General features: G+C 36.2%; 1 protein-coding gene across 2 annotated transcripts in view; it reads right to left on the reverse strand.

Annotated features, from left to right (window-relative positions):
• The window catches only part of ADAM22 (ADAM metallopeptidase domain 22), a 251,094-nt gene that overhangs the window by 47,010 nt on the left and 186,517 nt on the right, over window positions 1-17,567 (reverse strand). For both annotated transcript variants that reach the window (XM_023226702.2, XM_023226703.2), the window contains exons 15-21: window positions 12,906-13,005; window positions 10,820-10,891; window positions 10,508-10,600; window positions 6,990-7,070; window positions 5,004-5,054; window positions 4,715-4,778; window positions 2,401-2,506 (exon numbers count right to left, since the gene is read on the reverse strand). In XM_023226702.2, the coding sequence (XP_023082470.1) occupies window positions 2,401-2,506; window positions 4,715-4,778; window positions 5,004-5,054; window positions 6,990-7,070; window positions 10,508-10,600; window positions 10,820-10,891; window positions 12,906-13,005 (567 nt within the window). The remainder of the gene's footprint in view (window positions 1-2,400; window positions 2,507-4,714; window positions 4,779-5,003; window positions 5,055-6,989; window positions 7,071-10,507; window positions 10,601-10,819; window positions 10,892-12,905; window positions 13,006-17,567) is intronic.

A 17,567-nucleotide genomic window follows, 5' to 3' on the forward strand; every position in this document is an offset into this window, starting at 1 on the left:
AGTGTGCCACCTGCTCTAAAAAGTGTCTTCTCTGAAACTCTTATTAATGTACCAAAATCTCAATTGTTTTCTAGCTTTTTCTTTACTGTCTATTAGTTCAAGTATTTAAAGAATCCATCATATTGGCTTATTTTATATTGAAATCTCTTTTCCCATAACACAATACTGGATATACTAATCTATTTCTTCTTCTTCTTCTTTTTCTTTTCTGTAGAGTCAGGGTCTTACTCTGTTGTCCAAGTTGGAGTGTAGTGGTGTGATCATGGCTCACTGCAGCCTCAAATTCCTGATTCAAGTGACACTCCTGCCTCAGCCTTCCAGGTAGCTGGGACTACAGGTGTATGCTACCAGACCCAACTAACTTTTAAATTTTTCACAGAGACAGGGTCTCACACTATGTTGCCCAGGCTGGCCTTGAATTCCTGACCCCAAGCAACCTCCCTCCTCACCCTCCCAAAGCACTGGGATTATAAGCATGAGATGCTGTGCCCAGCCAATTTTTTTTTAAAACTTGGTAACTGAATGATATTTGGATGAGCACTCTTTTGGAATACAGATGTTTTTTCAACCTGTTGCCCTAGAATTAAAGAATAAATTATAGACTCCATTTAGTTTATAATGCCAACTACTAAGGCTCATTATCCTTTCTTCAATATAGTTCACTACTTCCCCAACTACTACATATGATTCTAATTTAACTTATAAAATATCTTTACTGTTGTTAATACTATCTTACGTATTATTTATATCCAACACATTTTAATTATTAGTAGAGATAACAATAAACATATTTTTAAAATATCTTGTGAAGAGTAATTAGTAAGTCAGCAAGATTATATACAAAAATATCAGACTTTACCAGATGGAGAAAAAAGAAAAATTAGAACCTATATTTTTCACCAACATAGAAAAGAACGTACTATCATTCTTTAAAAATGCTTTTTAAAATTATGTCATCATTTTACTGTATCTATCATAAACAAAAATGCTTTCTCAACAGAGAAGATATATTCAAAACTTTTTTGAATATCATTTATGTATATGAACCTATGTAATGTAGAATATATAAAGAAAATTAGATATAATCTTCATTTACAAGAAAATTATACTCTAGATGAGAAGATAAATCACACACAAACATCTTATAAAACAAAATCAGGGACAAATAAGTACAAAGGACTGTGGGAGTTCAAAGAAGAGAGAGATTATTTATTTCTAGAGTAAATCAGAAAGAAATTTATATATAGAAAGTGTTTTGCAAGCTGGGCTTTGAAGAATAGATATATTTTTGGCTGACGATGGTATGAGTTAAAGGGTGCTTCTGGAGGATTATAGAGGATAAATATAGGCATGGAGGTAGGGACATATTAGGAATGGTAAGGTTTGCTAGATTTGGAAGAATATAAATGAAATCACAAAAAGTGTAGGTTGGGGACAATTGTGGAATAGGTACAGTGCCAAGCTAAGGTTCCATTTAATTTGTTAACAAGACTATGACATTCAGCAAAGTGGTGAAGAGAGAGTTCTGAAATCATATTCTCCAAATTCTCATTCTGCTTATTATTACATCCCAAATACATGCCTTTGGGCAAATTAACTGTGTCTCAGTTTCCTCCTCCATAAAATGGTAGGACTGCCATAAAGATTAAATGGCATAGCTTATGTAAAGTGTGATACAGTGCTTAGCACACAGTGTTCACTCAATCAGTGCTGGGTACTGTTCTCACTATTAATTAGTCATGTGGAACCAGTGAACTTTCAACAAATAATTGACAGTAAAAAAGATCCAAAAGATTATTCTGACAACAGTACACTAGGGAATGCTGGCACAGAAAACTGTTAAAAGAATTTTGTAATAGTTGAAGGATCAATATAGGTCTTAGTTCAGGTAATGGCAATAGGAATGTAAGTGAATACATGAATTAAAGACAAATGGTGGCAAAGCAAAGGGAAGAATGAATGTAATTTGGCATTTGGACAATGTGTAGAAGGAAGGATCACTTTAAGCCTTCTAGACAGAAGGACAGTGAAATATTGAGACCTTTGGCAAAAAGGGGGTGGTTTGGGAAAGTCAGAGCCAGTTAATTCAATTCAATAGCACTCAGTGCATATTCTTGTGGCTTTAAGTTCTGTTGCTTTTGAGATGCTAAACGGTGTCTTCTAGGTAAGAAAATCCTGAGGTGGCTGCAAGTATGACCTAGCCTTAGGAAAGAGGTGAGAACACACGTCAAGATTTGGAAGCCCTCTGCATAGGTGATGCTGGAACACTGAGAAGAGATGAGGTTAAGCAGGCAAGAGCACACTTTGTGTGATGCAGAAAACAGAAATTTCCCATTCACTCAAAAAAGTACACTTGTAATTGACCAGGGGATGAATTCTGGGCTGACTTCTCCACCTCACCGTTTGTTGCACTGTATCCATGTATCTTTGTCTTTCCCACAGTTACCCTTCTCCGTCCCTTCGATATTCAGTTTCTCATAGCAATATTTGTCTGATGCTGTCACCTCTAAGGCAGAAAAAAATTTTCTATCAGTGATGGAAGTAACATTTGGCTGCTCAAAATCTTTGCAGAAAAGAAAAACTGTAATATAAGGACTTTTCATGACTACAGTGTTATCAATTCCAAAAATGTTACCAATGGTTCACAATTTTACCATGGATCATATATATCCATGACTCAGGTTTTCATTAAAGCTCGTTTGAAATTTAGAAAGCAAATATATTTAGATCTCTGTTGGGACTCAGGCTGTAGGCTACAAAAATCAACACTCCTTAGAATTTGGCTAATAATTCGGGCAGATCATGAGGTGGGAAGATCGAGACCATCCTGGCCAACATAGTGAAACTCTGTCTCTACTAAAATACAAAAAAATTAGCCTGGTGTGGTGGCATGCGCCTGTAGTCCCAGCTACTTGGGAGGCTGAGGCAGGGAAATCGCTTGAACCCAGGAAGCAGAGGGTGCAGAGAGCTGAGATCAGGCCACTGCACTCCAGCCTGGGAACAGAGCAAGACTCCATCTCAAACAACAACAAAAAAAGAATTTGGCCAATAATTAGGGAAGGCAATAACAAATAGTTCCTTGAATATATACTCCATTCTTTAATCTCAGTGCTAAATATAATACATGAATTTCTCATTCAGCATATTTTATTAATCATAAAGACAAGTTTATTAAAATAGTTATATCCTATAATTAAATTCAAGAAAGAGTGGTACGGCCGGGCGCGGTGGCTCAAGCCTGTAATCCCAGCACTTTGGGAGGCTGAGACGGGCGGATCACGAGGTCAGGAGATGGAGACCATCCTGGCTAACACGGTGAAACCCCGTCTCTACCAAAAAAATACAAAAATCTAGCCGGGCGAGGTGGCGGGCGCCTGTAGTCCCAGCTACTCTGGAGGCTGAGGCAGGAGAATGGCGGGAACCCGGGAGGCGGAGCTTGCAGTGAGCTGAGATCCGGCCACTGCACTCCAGCCCTGGCGATAGAGCGAGACTCCGTCTCAAAAGAAAAAAAAAAAAGGAAGAAACAGTGGTACAATTTCTACCTTGCTCACCACTTCTTAGCAGCTATCAAAAGCAATTTTACTTCACTTTAAGACAAGCTTGAATTCATGTTAAATCTATGGAAGTCAAATAACATTTTGAGGTACATCAGTATCTTTTTCAGGCTTTTATCTTTTCTAAAACCAGTGATGGTTGATAGAATTATCTAAGAATTAGGACGAAATGCAAACTAATCAAAGGATAACTGTTGGTATATTTTTTTAAAAAAACAACTAGTTATGTTGGTAGTTTCTTTTCCTACTTCTTGTTGTCAGCTACTATTTTTGCTCAAGTGGATAAAACAAAAATGATATCTTTTTCCAGAGTACAAACCTGCATGACTAAATGGTTTCCCATACCAATGTTTCCAATTGCTTAAAGAGAGCATACACTTCCCCTCCTAAAAGGATTGTGGCACTTACTTACAACAATTAAAAATTATCATCATTTTTATAGCCTTTTTTCTACTACAAATTGTCTCCTGAAAGAGTTTAAAACCAAAACTGCTTCCAAAAGTTTGAGCTAGTAGGACTTCTAGAAAACAATACATTACTCAACATTTAAATAAACATTTAAATAGAGTATAATTTAAATCTAAATGTTACATATTTTCCTTTGAAAATCTGACAGACTTTAAAGGCTAAAACATTAACATTTCTTTCTGATACAGCAAAGCCACTTCAGCAGAAATTCATCTCTAAGTAGGAAAGCCAACTGGAGTTTAAGAAAAACATCCAGGGAGGAAAAAAATGACTCTAGATAAAATGCTGCTGTTCTAAGTTAAGGACGTCCTGTCCAGGGTCCATGTCCATCCCACATGGTTGTGTAAGCTTTAGCTTCAGGGCACTCAGCTGAAAAGAGTATACATGGAGCTGAAATCCAGGTTTGCTCTAATCTCTAAGCTGTGCACCCTGGCATGGGCTTCATCTGCCTGGCAGCAAAGGCACTTTCTGTCTCATCCACAGGCACTGCCAACTAGCAAGATGTGTGGGGCTGTCTTCTCAAAGGGGTGCCTTACTCTAATTTCCAGAAACATGCCCCTGCTAAGACCTGTGGTAGGTTTGAGAATCCCCCAGTCATAAAGTGGTCAAAAATTTACTTCCAGCACACATGTCCTTGAGAAGTCTGCGTGATATCATGCTTTAACAATGATCCAGCCCCACTATTTACTTACTTTGCCCCCAGATGTATTTGCATTGTCTATCCCTGGTTTTGCATCTTCCTCCAAAGCAAGTTCCCTAAAACAGAAAAGCGAATACCCATTAGCGATGCAATATCTGCTTATGTCAGATAACTGAAAAAGAAACTATGATTGGGAAAAATAATAGATGAATAGTAGAAAGGCCTTTTAGCTTCAGAACTGATTATAAACATTTAAATTGATCTTCCTATTTTGATAAGATTTCAGTATTCCTTCTACGCTGGTACATGTGAAAAATATGGGTAAAAATGAAGTGACCTACCTGAACACCATCACATGAATATCCATCCATTTTATGAATATTAGGGGCACACTAGGAAAAACAGAACAACTATGAACGAAATGTGGTGCAAAATATAAGGCTGAGCTAAACCCTTTAATGTTTTCATTTTTAAAAACATATTTATTAATATGGCTAGTCCCTTATACCATCTATAAAACAAAATGTAAAGGAGGTCAAGAGAAAGCAAGTGGATGTCCTTGAAGTCTGAGTATTTGGTAAAAAATAAATTTAAAAAATTAAAGAGAAAGCAAGAGGAAAAACAATGGCTACACTTGACCCTGAAAACATGAATCTACCAGAGGCAAAAACAGTTAATTACATAGCAGCAAATAAAAAGAACTGACTACAATAGACTCAACTGATGATACATTTAAAAGCATCTTGATTCATACAGATATACTATTTTTCAGAGCAAGAAAGCTAAGGGAACAAAACAAACATAAGGAGTAAGTCTGCATAGATGAAGCAATAACTACAGTTTCCTTTCTTTTGCCATGAGAAGAAACATAATGCTTACACTGAAAATAATGACTTTCAAGCTGAAGTCCGCTTTAAGAATGTCAGAAAAGGACATACTTTATAATCCTACTTTTTTCCTTGCAGCAATTATGAAAAATTATAAGGCATTATTGAATGAGTATAAACAGAGAGCAAAGTGTGCAATTATGTTGCCTCTTTGTCTTCTGGTGATATCATGTGCCATTTTGCAAAAACAGAGTATCAAGAGAGGAAACTGGCCAACAGAGATGGAAGTGCGGCAAAGAAAAGTGATGACACCAGAAGTAAAATGCAAATTGAACTTTTAAATGGAGTTATAGAAAAAAATTGCTGACTGTGGGAATGTCAATACTGCTGTCCAAAAACCTCTAGACATGCAACCAGAGGAACTTGCTGAAGGAGGACTTAATGACATGGGTGAATAAGGTGATTATGACATATAGGTGATGATGTCCCAGAGGGCGTAATGCCAGCAAGAAACTTCACATTCACATCTTCACATCTCTCAGGGGTATCTCATGACTTTGAAAGCACAAAGAATAAAATGTTGAAAGCTGATTCAAACTTAGAAAAGAGTGTGACAGTTCAACAAGGCATAGAAAATATGCTCACTCTATATCATAAAGCTTATAAGAAGGCAAGCTCTATTCAAACTACTCCTAAGGTTTTTACAAAGAAATAAAATCCTTTAATTCTCAATGTTTCTCTTTTAATGTACAGTATGCTAAATAAATATTATTATTTCACCTTCCTATCCATTTAAAACCAGCAGTAAGAGAGTTTTTAATAATCTGACAGCATTTTTTGAAGGCTGTAAAACAACTGAAATATTTTCCTTTGATTATTAAAATGACTTTGCATGGTCTCAGCTTGCATGGTCATTTTTATGGTTTGGCACTACCCTTCAAAGTGAGGACAGTCTGTATGTACACTGACCATTTTGAAATCTGTGAACCCCCACCAAAGTTTATTTAATTTCTCTAGCTTGTCTGTCTATAACTAAGTGCTATAAAACTCAAGAGCAGCTATTAATGGCTGAGGCGATAAAAGCTGTAGTAGGTAAGAGTCAAGAGAAAGAAAAGAGTCCTCTCTAAGAATCCAGTATGCTTGCGAGTCCCTGCCTCCACTGACTTCTTGTTCAATCAGCTGAAGAGAAAGAGTTTTTTTGTTTCTTCCTTTACTAAGTAGACAAAAAGAAAATGCCTTGTACTACCTACTTAATACAAAAACAAAATAGTTAAGGCATGCATGCAGTCTGAGGTTAGTTCAACATTAAGACAAAATTATGTTCAACATCTGCTCAAGCTTCAATCACTGAAACTTAAATTCCTAAAAAAAAAAAAATAGAGAAATGATGTGAAAGAGACATGAGCAACTTGTTCATTTACACTTCTCTTTGAGGGTCAGTGCACTAAAGATACCCCCACTTTTTCCCATAAGGTTTAGAGCAGTTATTTTGTAAATTACCTGGCTTGAATTTCCTGAGCATGTTTCACGAATATCACAATCATTTACTGCTTCCCGGCACACAGTGCCCATAGGCTGAAACTAAAATGAACAAAAATCAATGTGTGAAACTGTAGGGAGGAAAAAAAAAAAATCTTACAATATCATCTGAAAAAAACAAAGTGAAAATTGTTTTGCTAGAAATACCTTAAACTACTGTAAGATGGTAATCTGTCAAAACCATGGTTACTGAAAAAATTTTGAAGTTTTAAGAAACGGTTTCTTGTGTATGATGTAATTTCCATGGTCATTACACATAAGCTTTATCTAAATTCCACAAGACAGACCAGTTAGTCCAGGTTCTAGTAATTTTTCTGTACAAATAGCTTTTGAATTTACCCTTTACTCTTCATTCTCACTGACACTTTAATCACATTATCCTTTTTTGCCTTATCTACCAAGAATTTAAAAATTACATTTTGGGTTGGACCACAAAACTTAGATTTTCTGACAAAGCTATTTCCTCCCATGTTTCTTCTACCCTTCTTCTCACCTGCCTCATTTTTACATGGATTTAGATCTTGGTCTTTTATTATTTTCTAGTGTTTCTATTATTTACGTCTTTGTATAGGCATTTTTGTTTTTCTGTTTTCCATCATCTCAAATACTTCTTGCAAGTGTGAGAATTACACAAATGTTTAACTTCATTAGATTAAAAATGTGAATTGCAGGAGTACTCATTAAAACAAAACAGACCTGAGATATATAGTTAAAGTACTTCCCCTTCCCTTCTCAATCCTTCTCTTTTTACCTCTCAAAAATGTTAGCATTCAGGGCTGGATCCTTACATGCTTTGTCTCTGCTCACCCAAAGGCACATGTTATTCTGCTTTCTCCACTTTCTAGATAAGCTTTATCTTCTCTAGCTGCTCAGAACCCTACAGGCATTTGAGTCTCCTGCTGTTCCTAGAACATGCACTGCCCACTATAAACCCCGATCTGGATTTCAACAAGTATTTTTTTTAGATCCAAACAAAATATGTATTCACTCATCCATTCATCAAATATTTAATAACATGCCAAGCACTGTTCTAACTACTGGGAACTCAATGGAGAACAAAATACAAGAACCCTGCTCATAAAGAACTTGCATCTTAATGTGGATTAAAAATGAAGAAATAAGAAAATTTAATTTCACATGTTTCTCTTCTTCCTTGGGACTGAGGCAAGTGACGATTTTAGAATATCTAGGGTAGAAATATAAGCAAATTTGGGGTAGTTTAGACGAGTGCATTAATGTTCAAGAAGTTCCAAGAAACTTCTAAAAGAAAGAATAGTGAGGCAGGATTTGAACTAAGTGCTAGGATACAACGGTATATAAATCAACCAAAATCCTTGCCCTACTGGAACTTGTATTATAATGGGAGAAGAACAGTAATAAACAAGTAAACAAGCACTCTTTAACAGCAGTGGTCTGCAAACTGTGGGCCATGGGTCAGACTTCACTGACTGCCTATCTTTATAAATAAAATTTTATTGGAACACAGTTATGCCCATTTGTTTCTGTATCTTCAGTGGCTGCTTTTAAAGGCAAAGCTGAGCTGCAACAAAAACTTTATGACCACAAAGCCTAAACTACTTACTATCTGGCTCTTTATAGAAAAACTATGCCAATGCTGGCTTATAGATACACTATTGTAAATACCTGTAGAAAAAAATAGAGATACACGTCTTTTTCTTCTATTCTCCCCCCCTCCATTCACTGTCCTGCCTCTGGCTGCCCTAGGAGTCCAGAGTGTCAGGTGAGAGTTGGGGAGGATGGTAAAGAAAGTGGCAAAGAAGATCTCACTTGACTCTTGACTGATACAGCTATAACTTACTTTGAGGGATAGCAATCATGTCATTTTATTGTATGTATTTTAATTGTATTATTTTTCTACTTGTTCCTAGAAATAATTATATCACAGGGAGCCTAGTTGTATAAATCAAAGGGAAACAGTGTAATTAAACACATTTTATAGATGGGCCGATGTAAAACACTGAGGATTAAGATAAATGATTCAGGATCTCTTGTTACGGCAGTGGAAAAAGTTGACAGAATAAACAGGGGTGGTAGCCAAAATCAAAGAATGTCTTTCACATTTGGTTTAATCTTCTTTTTTACAGAGTGCTTTCGGAGATCTCTGCCAGTGTCTGCTTGTCTTAAAAAGCTGCCAGGAGACACAGTGGTAGAGTGGAAACAACAAACTGCTAAGAGCAGATCTGGGGTTTAACTGTACATTTATTCCTTACTGGCTGAGTGAGCCTGTGTAGAGGTTATTTAACTTCCTTGAGACTCAGATTATTTAATTACAAAAATCAAGACAATAATGCCTATCCCAAAAGTGTGCTTGTGAGCATTATCTCAGAGAGTGGTCTCAACCAGGGGTGATTTTACCTGCAAGGGAACATTTGGCAGTGTCTGGAGACACTTTTGGCTGTCCCACCTAGGAGGGGTGCTGCTGGCACCTAATGGGTGGAATGCAGAGATACTGCTAAATATTCTACAATGCACAAGACATACCCTTACAACAAAGGATTATCCAGCCAAAAATATCAACAGTGCCAGAGTTGAGAAATTCAGATATAAGATGATACTGAAGTCCTTAGCATAATCTCTGGCACACAATAGATACTCACTATATAGTTTCATATCCCATCCTCCTTTAACTCATTAAAGTTAATCAGTAAATTATCACTAAGAGAGTCCTGTGCATATTTATTCATTCACTCAACAAATATTTACTGAGAATGTATACCAATTACTGTCTAAGTGCCCGGCTCTGCTCCATGAAATGTACAGAGGAAAGTGAGAGACAGAAATAATGTAGACTATTATACCAGATTTTATATGAGAAAACAAGAATTAGATTTCTTCAGGGGAAGTAAGCCTCAATTGTTAGTCTTGATGTAAAGGCTTAAATATTTGGAGATAGGTATGAGGATGCTGCTGGGAGGATAAAAACATAAAGTGTGTGAAAATGCATTCTAAACGTTCAGGACCAATAATATATGCATGGTATAATCACATCTCAAAGTACTCCCTTGCTTCCTCAGCAGCTAATGTAAGAGATACACCAAGCTGAGCAACAAGAAAAGATCTACTGAAAGTCTCCTTGGCTTTACCAAGAAAGGCAAACATCATTTAAACATTAGTAACACCTGGTTTCATTTAATGTGCATGCTCCACAGGAAGTATGGAAAGGACAGCCTCTGAAGATTAACAGGGCTCAGACCCTAGTTCCCCAACTTACTTGGTGTAAGACCTTGGGCAAACTACTTAACCACTACAATCCTTAGTATTCTCATCTGTTAGATGGGAATAATAACAAGCAACTACACCACACAAGACTTTGTGAGGATCCTGTAAAGCACCTGGCGCTTAGTCATTTAATATGTATAAGATACTATTTTTGTTATTAGATTATATGTACCGAGCCTTAACGATTTAATCAAGTATGTTCTTTTTTTTCTGTCAAATGATCATTAACATTTATTTACCTTGCACTTTTTACAGCAAAGACCGTCACTGCATTGAGAGTCTTGAGTCAAGGTGCATTTCTTACAACACTCTGCTCCTTCAAGGGCACATTCCTAAGGAATATAAACATTTTCAAAACATCAGAAAATGGTGTCACTTTCCTGAAAGTAACAGGATATTTTCTAAAATAAATGTACAAACTCACAATAATTTTTCTTCCACAAATCCTATAAAATTTCCAGACATGACACTTGTTCCATACGTCTCAGTGTGTGGACCTGGAATGACCCTCAATTACCTTGAAAATATAATCAAAACAACCAGAGACTTACGGCCGGGGTTCCACAGTCACACTCCTCTCCAGTTTCAATGAAGCCATTGCCACACTCAGGAGGATCAAGAAGCTGTAAGGAAAACCAAAAAGTGAACTAAAATATAGAAAAATCAACATCAAAGACTTTGAGAGACCATAAGTGCCATACCCAAATACAACTGACCTGCCAGTCATTCTAAAATATAGTTTTATTTTCCTAAACTAGAAAGCATGAGCTCAGAACTTGGAACTTTAGAACAGAAGTGTCTACTTCTGTTTCCTTTTCATATTTAATATACATAGTATATAGTTTACCTATATATTTATATATATAACGTACATACCACATAGGTTCTGGTAAATGTCATCAAAATTAAAGATGATCTAAACATTCACTAAAATCAAGCCAGACTCTCTCCTGAAAATTCATTTGAAACCAGAAGCAGGGGATTTGGAGTCAGATGTCTAGATGAAAATCTTGGCTCAAGTACTTATCTTGGGTAAATTACTTAACATCTCAGAGACCTTAATATCTAGAACAGGAATAATAATAATAACAATAATAATAGTTGTCCATTTACATCAGAAAATTTTTGAGGATTAAGTTTAGCCATCTGTGAAAAATGCTTTATTACTATATCTCCTTCTGATGCAGGAAACTATTTCATAGACAATGAGAAAAGCATCAAAAAATTAGTATATCCACTGATCTACTTAATATAAAATACACCTCCTCCTATTAAGATAGTTTTGCAGTAAACTAAAATTAAATTTTCCCCAGAGATTGAAGCAAATTTTGACCTGTCCAAGTGTATGTTTTAGGTCTGTTTTATTGTTTAGCTCTTCATCCATTTTGTTCTCTTTTGAATATAATGTATCCTATAGTGATAGGTAAAATTAGTAAATAACTGTTATATGCCAGATACATAATATTAATTCAAAAGCTAATCAAAGTCTACATATCATAAAATGAAAATGTACACACACCAGTAAACAGATGGACATAAACATGCACACATATACTTTCATAACTAACTAGAGGAAAAAAAAAAACAAAATAAAGAATATATACAACAACAAAACCCACTTGATTTTAAATATTCTCTCTTCTACAAATGAGTCAACTTTTGTCTATATTTCATTTTTGGTTAAAACAGATCATAACAAATAAAAAACAGTCAAAATGGAAACTTATCCAAATGAAAACCCCACTTACTCTCTTACTCTGGGTTTACAATAATCAATTATTTTGGTAAAAAGACTTGAACTGTTTAGTATTTACGGCAGCAGTGACACAGTTCAAATATTCTTTCCAATCTTTTGAAGAGCCTTAAAATTGTCGATTCGCTTTTCAATTCAATTCAGTGAAATTTCTAAATTTCATTGTAGTGAACAGAAAATTAAACCAGGTAAATTAAATTGATTTCAAAGGCAATGGTGCATATCCCTGTGGTGCACAGAAGCATTTCACAGTTCACATAATTCACAAGGACAAAGCATTTTTTTTTAACGTGCAAAGTCTTCAAAATGCAGAAGGAAGACCTTCTTTCTAGTCAGTAACCAGAGGATGCACTGCAAGTTGTAAAAGCCTGTGACAAAGTCCAAGACCGTCTTCATTTCTGCTTTAAAAAGACTTGCTTTTCATATTGAGAAATACTTGTAATTTTAACATACTGCTCATTCAGAAAAGCAGTGGTAGGGAGTAATGAGGGTGGATATGCCCCCACATTCTACCTGTATGAGTTGTGATTAGCTAACCAAAAAAAAAAAAAAAATAAGCATCAAGAAAATAAAAAAGAAAAGTAATAAAACCATTTTTGTAAACTAACCCTGAATCATCACTTGGCTATATAAAAAGAAAGTGGAAATTTTTCAGAAAACAAACACTGTTATTTCTACCTGCTTTCTATTCCCATCAGAATAGCCCAAAATGCCCAACATTAAAGCTGACTTTGAATATTCAGATATATAGCATATCTAGAATATGTACATATACGGCAAGTTGAAAAGCTCTCTAAGATTCAATAGTTGAAAATGTGTATTTATAAAATATTTTATAAAGGTTGATAATTAATATTATAAACCTTATTAGCCACACTTATTACCTTAGAAGGTTTGTTGAAAAGGCAGGCACCACCTCCACTATTCAGGAAGTCATGATACTCTTCAACATTACACTGGGTGAACTTTTTAGGAAGATAATAGCTATAAAAGAGAAGAAAATCAATAGCTGGGTTCAACTCATCTTTCTCGTTTGTGAATATGTCTGAAAACTGAACACTTAAAATTGTATATTACTCTTTGAAATGAGGGAATAAAGTCTACTTATGTATGACATTTATATTCAATCTATAAGAGTTTTGTTCAATTAATATTATTTCTAAATTCTTCATTTGGTGACTAATAGTTACTGTGGGTTTTTCATTATTTGCATGTGCATTCAAGTTAAATCAAGGAGAGTTGGGAAAAATTTATTTCATAATGAGTCTTCCCTAAATACTAAAACTGAGCTAGAATCCAAACTGCAGAGCATTCCACAAAATAACTGACCTATAATATAAATGTGTCAGGTATTAAAGAAAGAGGAACTGTTCCAGACTGAAGGAAGCTAAAGAGACATAAAAACGAAATGTGATTCCTTTTGTTACAAATGACAATATTCAAACCTGGGACAATCTTGAATGAAGGCTAAGAATTAGATAATTTTACTGGTTGTATAGTGGTTATGTAGGAGGATGTACTTCTTTGTAGAAAATGCAAAGTCAGGTGTTTAGGAGTAATGGCATACTAAGCAATTTATGATCCACCAGACAAAAAGTTTCTTTGTTATTAATCTTGCAACTCTTCTTCAGGTTGGAGGTTTTTTTAAAAAAAATGTATTCTTAAAAAAAACTAATAAAAGGTCAATAGAAAAAAAATCTTGATTAGAGAATAATTTGGCAACATGCATTAAGAATCTTCAAAAAGAGCACACCTTTGGATCTAGTAATTCTACTTTTAGAAATTTTTCTTGAGGAAATAATTAGCTATGTGCACAAAGATGTATGAACAAAGATATTTGTGGTCACACAATTTATAACAGGAAATAACAAAAGCATAACCTAAATGTTCAACAGTAAGAACTGTTAACTAAACTGTGATGTAGTAATAAAACAGAATACCATATAGTTATTAATGATCACAGTGTTGAAGAACAGGCTCAGAAAAATGCTGACTATACAGTGTTAAATACTGAATTAAAACACAGCGGTATTTTAATATCAACCAAGGTTATCACTGGAGAAAAGTCACCAAAATTTTATTTTCTATATTTTTAAAACATTGTTTTACATTGAGCTTTGATAAAAAGGGAAAAAAGAATGAGTAGATTCAGAAAGTTTCCCAGTAGCCTGCAAAAACTGTCCATTTATATCCCTACTTCTTCTAAGCATAGTTAATACTTTGTTATCAATTAATGGGATTTATAATGATTATTTACCCTAAACTCATTTCTAAAGTGCTTCATGCTAAACTCTCCAAATAAAGCTGTCTTGGGTTTAAGTTGTCTGAACTCCCTTACTTCCTTCACCTCCACTTCCTATAAGCAGATGAGGAGGGTTTCCAGATGCTACAGGAATTTAATCAACTTGAACAATCAGCTTGTTTTACAGCCTCCTGCCTTGCAGCCTGCTCTTTCCCACACTTTGTATGGAATGTGGTCACCTAGTCAGCTGGAACCAGCTCTGGACAAACTCTGACAAATTATAAATGAACCCAAGTAAACTTTCCTCATTACCATGCTAAAGTCTCCACCATGGGAGGAACTATAGCTTCATTACTATAACTTGAAACCCACGTGCTGACATAATGATTCACTGTATCTGTACCACTGGGACCCCTCCTCTACATGCGATGACACACTCTCTCCCCGTCCACCTCCCCATAAAACCCTCCTGTTGCTTTCCCTCAGGAAGACACTCGGCTACAGAACACTCCCAGAGCTCTCTTTACTTGTGCCTAGTAATAAAACTCCCATTGATCAAAACCTATATATATATATTTTTTTTTTTTTTGAGGTAGAGAACTCACTCTGTTGCCCAAGCTGGAGTGCAGTGGTGTGATCTCCGCTCACTGCAGCCTGGACCTCCTGGGCTCAAGTGATTCTCCCACCTCAGCCTCCTGAGTAGCTGGGACTACAGGCATGTGCCACCATGCCCAGCTAATTTTTAAGTTTGTACAAAGTTTCCCCATGTTGCCCAGGCTGATCTCGAACTCCTGGGCTCAAGTGATTCTCTCAAAGTGCTAGGATTATAGGCATGAGTGACTGGGCCAGCCAAAACCTGCATTCTGGTGAAGAGTTGTTTGTTCTTGCCAGGCAAAGGAACCAGGTTTTTTTCAAGTAACAAATCCTAACAAGACATAAACTTTATTCTTCATTTGAAAGTTTCTTACACATATTGTAGCTGCACCAGACCAATCTGGTTCAACTTTTATGTAATAATGTTATGAATTGTTTCTCAGTTGCCATGGACCCTCAGGTCACATAGCCTGACCATGCTCAGATGAACAAATGGTGCAACCACAGGAGGAATCTAAATGCTCAGCTGAGAAGCAGGAACTGAATTAAGCAGCAGACACGATGATAAAGTTTGGATGTTTGTCCCCTCCAAATCTCATGTTAAAATATGACCCCAATATTGAGACTGGGGTCTAATGAGAGAGTCCCATGAATGGCTTAGTGCCCTTTAAGAGGAAATGGCTGATAATAAGTTTACACGAGATCTGGTTGTTAAAAAGAGTCTAGCACCCCCTCCTTCTCCTCTGCTCACTCTCTTGCCATGTGACACACCTGCTTCCCCTTGCCTTCTGTCATGAGTAAAAGTTTCCTGAGATCTCACCACAAACCAAGCAGATGCTGGTGCCATGCTTGCAGAACTGTGAGCCAAGTAAGCCTCTTTTCTTTATAAATTACCCAATCTCAGGTTTTCATTATAACAATGAAAAACAAACTAATATACACTGAATGACAGGATCCAGTATCCAATCAGATTGAGCTCTGGCATCCAGTCCGATAATGCCTCCTAGCACCACCTCACTGCAAGATCCAATCAGATCATGCCTCATTACCCTATGCTTATAAAACCTGACACAGCCTCCAGCTCAGGGAGACACTGCTTTGGGAACTATCCATGGTATTCTACTTACTTGTTAAAAGTAATAAAATCTCTTTCATTTAATCTTCCTTGGTTATGATAATTAAGTTGATACCCACCAAGTGACCAACCAAGCCACCTGTTTTACAGTAACATTACTTCCTTTTTCCTTGCAATGCTTTTACTCCAGCCAATGTCTTTATCACCTTTTCCTCTAATTCATCCAACATATCTCTGCCAGAGTTATCAAATTTAAATAGGTCTTTTTTCAAAGTCCCTCCTTTTATTTATTTATTTATTTAGAAATGGAGTCTCATTTTATTTATTTATTTATTTATTTAGAGATGGAGTCTCACTCTTGTTGCCCAGGCTGGAGTACAGTGGCGTGATCTCAGCTCACTGCAACCTAAGCCTCCTGGGTTCAAGCAATTTTCCTGCCTCAGCTTCCTCAGTAGCTGGGATTAGCTGGGATTACAGGCGCCTGCCACCACACCCAGCTAATTTTTATACTTGTAGTAGAGATGGGGTTTCACCATGTTGGCCAGGCTGGTCTTGAACTCCTGACCTCAGGTGATCTGCCTGCCTTAGCCTCCCAAAGTGCTGGGATTACAGATGTGAGCCACCATGTCCAGCCCCAAAGTCCCTCTTTACCCTACTGGTCAAAACCTGAGTTAGATCCATACTACCAAAGTAAAAAGTCACTAATTCTTAGTGTAGGACTCTTAGAAGTCAAAGTCTAGTTGAGCCTCCTATAAAGGCCTCTCTGTAAAAGCACCCTCAGGGGTCACAGCCAAGCCCACCCTCCTGCCTACTGCAGAGCTGGGAGAAAGCTCAGTCTATTCTCCAACACTTAGCAGTGACAGTATACTCCCCAACAGGGAAGGTTTTAAAATATATGAACAGTTGAAAATTTGTGGATTGTTCTTACCTTTATTTTTCCACATCTGACTTCTAACTTGTGAACAGTTCTGTATTCTTAACTATATAAAGCCATATTCCTCTGCCTTAACATAGCCCCTTCAAATATCTGAAGGCAGATATCATGTCTCTCCCCTGCCTCTGCCCCCACAACTTCTGTTTCACAGAATAATATAGCTATTGTATTCAGTGCATCCTTCAAATTTTAATTTTTGTACCTTTAAATAGGACTGAAGGTATTCATTTCAACCCTGCTCTCTAATATTTAGCTGTACAGAACTTCAGAAAGTAGAAATGGTAGGGAATGTACCCATGGGAACAAATGTCCATAATTACTGCTGCTTGGTGATATTTGGCGTAATCAAATTATTGCATCATATCCCATAGTTTTATACGAACGGCTTTTCTCTTACTTGCATCTCTTTAATGTAAGAATTCCAGTGTACACAGCTGTACGTATCTGAAGGTAGCCATTTGACTTCACTGTATATTATGCTTAATGCTATGCAGATTATCTATTAAACATTTTAATAATCAGGATAATCAAATATACTACGTAGGATTTAAAAGACAAGAATCTCCAGTATGAAATTAATTGTTAAAACTGCAACTATAGAACTTTTATCATTTCCTCTCATTACTAAACAAAAATTTTTGGAGAAATACTTTATTATTATTATTATTATTATTATTATTATTATTATTATTATTATTATT

The sequence above is a fragment of the Piliocolobus tephrosceles genome, chromosome 8 (assembly GCF_002776525.5).
Source record: "Piliocolobus tephrosceles isolate RC106 chromosome 8, ASM277652v3, whole genome shotgun sequence".
Lineage (NCBI taxonomy): Eukaryota > Metazoa > Chordata > Mammalia > Primates > Cercopithecidae > Piliocolobus > Piliocolobus tephrosceles.